General features: G+C 38.1%; 1 protein-coding gene across 1 annotated transcript in view; it reads right to left on the reverse strand.

The window, feature by feature from the left end:
* Nucleotides 1-6,237: 6,237 nt before the first annotated feature.
* Nucleotides 6,238-8,135, reverse strand: part of LOC140935309 (uncharacterized) — a gene marked incomplete in the record, with an annotated part of 8,185 nt that continues 6,287 nt past the window's right edge. The window contains 2 exon segments of the mRNA XM_073384860.1: nt 6,238-6,838; nt 7,482-7,559. Coding sequence (XP_073240961.1) covers nt 6,645-6,838; nt 7,482-7,559 — 272 coding nt within the window.

Here is an 8,135-nt window from a genome sequence, read left to right on the forward strand (position 1 = left end):
GCAAAATAGACTAGTTTATTACTTTTGTTTTCTTGTTCCCAGGATTTAAAAATTTCCCAAAATCTCTCTAGACAAACGGATACAGCTTGGGCAGCTGGCTGATTGTTGTGCCCAGGGTAGTTTCTTAGCGGTGTGGCTGCCACGCGTAGCGAGCGGCGAAGTCGCAAGAGATTTTCGCTAGCGGCGAATCCTACAAGGAATTCGACTTGCTCCCAAAAAATTTGAGTCAAGTTGACTTGCTCCCCTTGCAACGGAATTTTCACGCGGCTCCGCCGAAAAAACTACAGCACTCGCCCGTTAATCCCACCAGCCACGCAAGCTAAACGAATAGCGCTAAGAGGATTTGTGTAATTCCCTTGCCTTTTAGTTTTTTCGGAGTTATAAACTTGGTTTTGATATCCTTGTTAACCATGCGAATGGTTACAGACAATTTGAACGTCAGTCCAAATACTACAACTTTATTCTGCTTCAAGGCAACAAAAATCCGGAAAATGTATCTTTTAAGTCCCTATAATTATGTTTCTTTCAAGTTTGAAAATGTTATACAACGCTCACGATGTTTAGTCAGAACAAGACGAGATAAAATGGGACAGTTTTATCTTTATGTCATAAATTTAAGGGAAATACAAAAATGTTTACCCTTACTTGGCCTGTTTGTGTTCCTTGGTCTGTTCCGAATCCAACTGAATCCAAGACTCAGTCTTGGATTCAGTTGGATTCGGAACAGACCAAGGGCTCACTATAAACTGGGCTCACTATAAACGTTGCAGAAATATCACTGCAAAGATATGCATACAGTTTTAAAATTTATGTCAAAAATTCAGTTGAATTTGTTGCATGGGTAATTGTGATCCATCTATGGCAAACTTAATTTCCACGAAACAAGATGAGTTCACGGTATTTTACTTTAGGTGGCAAAATAATGGCTTCATTTCAGTTCAGCCTAAGGATGAACTTTTGTGAACCGTTTTTGTTATCATTTTTGGATAGATTCGTTAATTCATTGTGAATGTCTTTCTTAATATACCCTAACACCGGCCGAAGACTTTCTAAACTGATAGTTAATAATCAGTTTTCTTTTTAGTATCTGCAAAATAGCTACGTTCTTATCGCTAGCTCATAGGTTTTAACTTGATCAGAATGAAATTTGTGAGTTGAATTTGCAGAGTGACACTTAAAGATTCAATATTTTAGTAATTGCCAGCTATAATGCTATGTGTATAAAAGACAAAGACTAAGCTGTCAGTAGTGCGGGAGGCTTCGTTAGAGCTAAGATTAACTAAACTCTATTCAATAAAACAACCATTGACTAATTGCTAATTGCTGGTATGAACGTACGAACGAAATAGCGAAAATATTTCTCTAATCCCTTGACACTGAGGTTCCACTGTAAATAGCAGTTTTCACGATAATTGACTGGAAAAAAATAAACGACTGTTTTTTTTCTGTAAACAGAGGTACTGGAGCAAATAAGTATCTTACTGTATAGAAATGTACGCTTGTTATTTTTTTATGTCATTTCTTTTTTTTCACGGTGTGATTTTCAGTTAATACATGAAGTTCACAAACTGAATTAAATGACAAGAATAAAATTATCATGGAAGTTTTACCGAATTGGCACGATTTTTTTAATCTTTTTTGGTGAAAAAAAAAAACGAATTAAAATGTCTTGTTCCATTCTCGTACATTACTTGCAAAATAGTTCGTTCACAAACAGGGTCCGAAAATAAAAACATTCTTGTAGTAAAGTAGATCTTCGATGTGCCATTATTACAAATTCAAGGCCAATGATGCATGAAAGAGCAAGATTCAGGGTCAGCCAGGGGGGGTAGTGGTATACCAGTATACCTGAAAAAAATTCGCCAAAATACCCAAAATTCATCCAAATATACCCAAAATTATACCCAGGTATACTTTATACCTGAAATTCAAAGAAAGTGATATACCGAATACCCGTAGTTAAGCTGCAATATACCTTATACCCGATTTAAAAAGCCCCTGTATACCGTATACCCAAAAACCCTGGCCGACCCTGAAGATTCGTATCAGGCTCTGCTCAAATATTGGTCTTTGTTCTTTATATCACTAGAAACGAACATGTTTGTTTCTTTTACCAAACGGAAAAAACATAGAAAATTTTCTTTTTCAAGTTGAGACACTGCTCATGATTACAGACATTAAAATTTGATTGAATTTGTGCTTTTCTTTCTTTTCCGTGTATCTGCTATCTTGTTTCAGAGTTTCCAAGCGTTTAGGCAATGGCGCAAACGAAGAGAGAATAATTATTTCTCTTTTGCGAAAAATGGATAGCGCTGGGGGAGAGTTAAAAAAAAAAACTGAAACGAACCAAAAGAAGGAAAGAAAGAAAGAAAAGAGGGAAAGAGAGAAGGGAAAGAACCTGGAATAATGATTTCTTTCGTCCGGAATAAATAGATTATAATTTGTTGGGACTGAAATAATGGAAAACGAAAATATTTAAGCAGGAGCAGTTAATAAATGTTAGTAAGCTTTCCTCTTCACCCCGTGAATTATTACTTCTCGAAAATCAGTATTCCGGCACCCTCAAGAGGGTCATTATTCTGTTAAGCCAAATCGAAAATTTTTCCTCATTTCCCATTATTTTACCTCCCCTTCACAAAGAGCATTATTCCATAATTCAAACTCGAAAATTTCCGTATTATCCTTATTCCATTATTCCCCTTCATTGCCCGAGTATATTATGTAACCAAAAGGGTGGAGATTCAATCCGAGTATCTTAAAAAAAGACAAAGTAGTAAATACCACGAATAATATAACCTTGATAAACCTTGATGTTTTTTGACTAAAGTGATGAGTTAAAAGGGAAGTGGTTCTTCTAAATCTTCCTGATGTCGAACGGATCACGTAAGAGTAATATTTTCCGTTCTTAATATATGGAGTCAACTTGTACGTTGAATATCAAAACCTCTCAAGGCCTTTTTTTGCAAATTGAAGCGCACCAAATGAATGCCTATGCTTGTCCAATGAGTTCAGGCGATTTAAGATTGAAGTAGGAACTGAAAAATGGCCTTCTAAAAATATCAGGGTGCTCTCATACTCTCCTTAAATTCATATTTAGCAAGAATCTAAGTAAGTTCACGGAGCCACAAACGTTACGGTGAATTACTTTGTCTGGCTGTGGGCACATTGTAAATTCACGGCATTCATGATCAACCTGTGCTCGCAAGAAACATTTTCCTCCCCATGGGAAAAGCCCCCTTGAGAGACCGATCCGCACGGGCCGTTTATTTTACGAAGTCTAACTAAGTCTGTGGTTTAGGCCAGTCTCAGTTCGCCTCCAAATGTTTTGTTAGGAATTTGTTTATCTTGGCTGCAAGGTTTCTTGACGCTGTTGACGGCAAATAATGCTCAGATGTGATTGATGCATGGCCAAATTCAAAATGGTTGAATGCGGTTTGGATTTTTTTTTTTAACGGCGTTAAACTCTGTAATCATTAACCTGTCCTATGAGTTTTGTAGTTATTGTAAGAAAGGGGTACTACAGTAAAGGAGTAAGAACTGTTTTCTATAGAATTAACAAAGTAAGTTTTAAAATAGATTAATAGAAATGAAATGATATAAATGCTGCAAAGTAAAGAATTCACTTACATAGCTTGTTTCCACTTGTTTCTTTGCTCGGCCAATTTAAGCAACTCAAACGTTAACGAAATCAGTATAACGACATAAGTAACTTATCCAATTTATGCCAAATGTTTCACTTGATCGAATTAGTTCTATGGTGATCTTTCTTGCCTCAAAATCTAATGAATCCGATTGTTCAAGGTGGTAAAAGGTGCCACAGTAAAATCAACAGTAGCATTTAAGACTTTCTTTTACACACTCAATAATGCACTTAAAAATTACTTACACGTTAAAGGTTTTTTGTTTTTCATACTGGCCGGCCTTAAGACTGATTTTATGCAGTGGATCCCAGGTATAACGAAATGTGGGAAAGCTGGGAAAAGTGTACATTTTTAATTTCGGAGGATATTGGAGGTCTCACTTTCATAAGTTTTATTGCGCATAACTAAGGAAAAAAATGTAATATGCGGAGTATTGCCCAGGAGTGAGGTCAAGATAACTAGATATTGACCTAATTCTATACATTTTACGTCGATATCAATTAAAGCTCAAAAGCATGGTGCAAGCCTGGTCAATAAAGGATTTATCGTATGGTAAAGAGAAGTTTTTTTCTTGCGGGACTAAAGAAGGGAATCCCGAGAGGGGAAGATTTAAGACCATGCTGAACATTTTGAACATGACGTGAATGTAACGTTGAAGCGCACAGATTCGAAGCATCAATAATTGCTGCCTAAGGAGGAGTAATTATGCCAATTGTTCAGAAGTGTTAAGCAGCGTGGGAAATTTCTGTTTGCGCTATACTCTTGAACTTCCTCCAATGTACAACTTTTAAAAGGGGGAATTCTCTGGTCAAGGTCTTGTCACAGTTTTTCGTTTCAGTTTCTGCCCTTTTCCTTCCAAATCGAACCAAGATTCCACACAATTGGTTCCATGATTGTGTGAAGAGTTTTCGATGGTTTTCCGAATATTTTTAATGAATAAAGAGTGGGGGCATGTTTAAAATTATAGAAAACTGGAAAAATATTGGATTTTGGGGTTGTGGAAAATTAAAAAATAAAAGGAATTATTAGTAGACAAATACCAGATAGTTCACCACCAAAACAAGGTGACTTTGAGCTCATTAGTGAGCTAACCGGTTAAAATGGTTTCTTTGTATTTTATTTATCTCTATGGTGATCTTACCTACTCCGAAACCTTGAAGACTTCTATTAGTTCACAATTTAGGCGTTAAACTAATGACTATACTTGATTCAGGTTTTTGTTTTAGTTCTTCAGTCGATGCGTAGCCAAATCGTTGTGGGTAATTCCCATTAATTAAGCCAAAATGTTCGGAAATATTGGTGGAAAAATGAAGATGTTTCTTCTTCTTTTCTCACTTACTGTACACCCTACCCACCCTAAAATAGAAAAGCGTGAACAACTTTGTATGTTACGGCAATCGTTGACGCGGACTCTGAGCCTGCGAGCAAGCTCTCCACATGCTCCATTTGGTGGATATCGATCTTGAATTGTCAAGTGCGAGGGGCTTGCGAAAGGAGACGAGAGAGCAAAGGGGATTTTCTCACGGCTCGCTTCTCTGGTCATTCAAATTGGAGAGCTTTGATCGCCGGTCTCCTCTCCCTACCAATCCTTCTCTCTCCCCCTAACCCTCCCCTAACCCAAGGTTAATACTAACTTCTCAATCAGTGCAAAATGTTGGGTTAGTGAACCGGCCTGTCCCAGGCTTTCAGATATGAAGGACAGCGCAAGGAAAAAGCTCCATTTCGTCCTCCAGTTCCCCAATGAACTCTTGGAACAGGTTATGCTCTAGCGCCAGCAATAAGGCGAACGGATCGTACGTAATGCCCTTTTTGAGCGCGCCGGAATAATGGAATAACGAAAAGTTTCTAGAAGAAATAATTCGATGGGTGAAAAGGGATAATAGGGTCTTCATAAATTTTTTTCGACAATTTTCTTTATTTCGTTCCAAAATTAAGCTTATTCCATCATGGAGCTAGGAAAATGAAATTGGGATCCTTTTTTATCCATTTGTCAAGGCAATCGTTGATGTTATAGTGTTATGTGATTGATTCCTGGGGTAAGAAACCAGGTAAACAGCTGACACATAAGACACCCAATACTAAGGTAGGGCCAGCCTATCTCATTCGGTAGAGCGCTGGACTGCAGGGAGGGGGAAGGTACAGAAGGGTAAATCTCCCTCCCTCCCTATTATGTTCCTCCCACCCCTGCAGGGCAAAGGACTCGGGGCCAGACTCAAACACACAATTGAAAGTATTTCCTCAGCCCTGTAAACGGCTGGATTGCAAAACATCCCTTTTCCTTTCTTCTTCTCAAAATCGGTTTTTAAGGGGCGAGAGTAACGCGCACCTCATGAGAATCGCGGGCGTATCAACACCCAAGGCTGGAGGTCGAGCCTATTTTCACCTTCGTTCTTCATGACCGCTTGCGCATTCTTGGTCGGAGCAAAAATACGGGCTTTTTTGCAGTCTAGCAAACGGCTAGACCTTTGCGTTCCTCGATAGCATATTGAAAAGGAGTAACCGTCTGCAGCAGAAAACGCAAAAAACAGTGTCCTCAATTTATACTTTCATATTTCTCATGCGGGCCGTTATTTAAAGCAACTGGTAGTCCATAAAGTCGTTAAAAAAGGTTTTAATTTTAATATATTCATATAGGTGGTGGAAATATTTCTGTGACCGTACAAAGTTTTATTTTATTTTAATACTATACATATTCTCAGATTTTTATATGATATCTTTTTTGTGGCAATACATGGAAAATAGCGATACTTACAATACTGTAATGGGCTAAGTGGATTAGACCACCTAAAATAAAGTTAACACTAGCTACTATTACTGCTATTGCAGATAAAGTGGTTTTATCCCTGAGAGAGTCTGCTTTAAACGGGTCAGAAATTACTCTTTTCCGTTTAAACACCTCTGAGTCACCTCTGAGTGACGTCTTACAGGAAGCCCATATTAGCTTGGCAAGATTGATTTAAAGTGTCGGATCAGTGAAAGCCGTGGTAAGTTTATGAAGTCGCCTCATAACAAATCAGCTATCACAGGCAGCCCACACTCAGTAAGCACATCATACAGACATCCCACATTTAGATAAGACCGCTGAGAAAGGAACGCCAATGCAGCGTCACATGGGTTTAGTGTTCTTCTGTCAAGAAAACGAATCTCGTTTGGGGATAATCCCAGTTTTTCAGCAACGTCCTTCCATTGATCTCCACCTGCCAATATTTAAAAAAATAACGATAATTTCTTACATAGAAATAGATGAATGGGCAACGCTTCACCGATCCAAAGCAGTTCGGTGATTGGCAAAAACAATCAAATTGCTTTCTTAAGAATACGAAACGAATTATTTTTTCAACTTACCAGTATTTTATAAACGTCTGATAAAAAGAATTTTTTCGCAAAGTTTTTCACAAGTCTTCAAGGTCAAATCGACGACCCACAATAACACTTGTAAAAACAATCGAGCTTAGCAAAGACGACTGGTAGTCGCAGAAACGTTGTGTTGGTAGCATTTATCCTTCTTACAAAATGCTTAGATGTAATCGTATATCGTCTCAAGACTATGGGAATTGTCAAAAACACCTCACAAGGAATGCTCACTTTTTGTGTAATCGAGTTTTACGCTGCAATTGTCTACATACTTAGCCAAAATGAAATGTTAAACAGCTCGACTAGCTGGCCATTCAGTATTGATTATGATGGAAAAAAAAATGGAGGTGGCAACAGTATACACCTGTTCCGGGCCGAAAATGACAAGTCACAGACAGGCCAAGCTCTCATTTTGAAGAGGTATGGTATAAAGGTTAAGAAGTACCCTGATTCATAGCCTGGGCTTCCTGTGAGTACTCTACTAACCGCTCAAATCAATGGTGATTTCTCTCATCTGACCAACAGGGATATTCCGAATATCGACGTGATCGGACATCAGAGGACCTAGAAATATAAAAAAAATCAACGTGATCGGAAACAGCGACTACAAAAGGCAAAAACATTGCGACGATGTAATTAATAAACTAGCAGCTACGAGTTCAAAATCAACCATTCAAAACGTGGCCTTCCCCAGACAAGAAACTTCACTGCATATTGTCTTGACACCCGACAAAGAGTTAGTCTGGATGAATTAACATTACATCCAGGCGCAGTAACAAGCAATACTTCTAGTTCCCTAACATCACAGACACCAGCCTACATAGAGTGTACATTTCCTTCCATGACAAGAGCAACATGTAATTCTAGCTACACTTTTGAAAACGTAGCTGCCCAATATTGCAGCCATTTGACCGGAGTAAGGCTGAAATGCAAGTTTTGGGGTCCGATATTCTCGAAAATCGCAAGAAAGAGAAAATACAGATAGCTAGAAGAAGGGAATAAGGAGAAAAGAAAAAACGAAAAGATTACTACTTTCGACTTGAGCACCAAAACGTCGAGCTACAATTATAATTGTAATTTGTTTTGAGAAATTTCTATTAAGTGTGTGCTTCTAGATTGGAAATGCAAGAGTTGTTGTCC

The sequence above is a fragment of the Porites lutea genome, chromosome 4 (genome assembly GCF_958299795.1).
Source record: "Porites lutea chromosome 4, jaPorLute2.1, whole genome shotgun sequence".
NCBI classification, from domain to species: Eukaryota; Metazoa; Cnidaria; class Anthozoa; order Scleractinia; family Poritidae; genus Porites; species Porites lutea.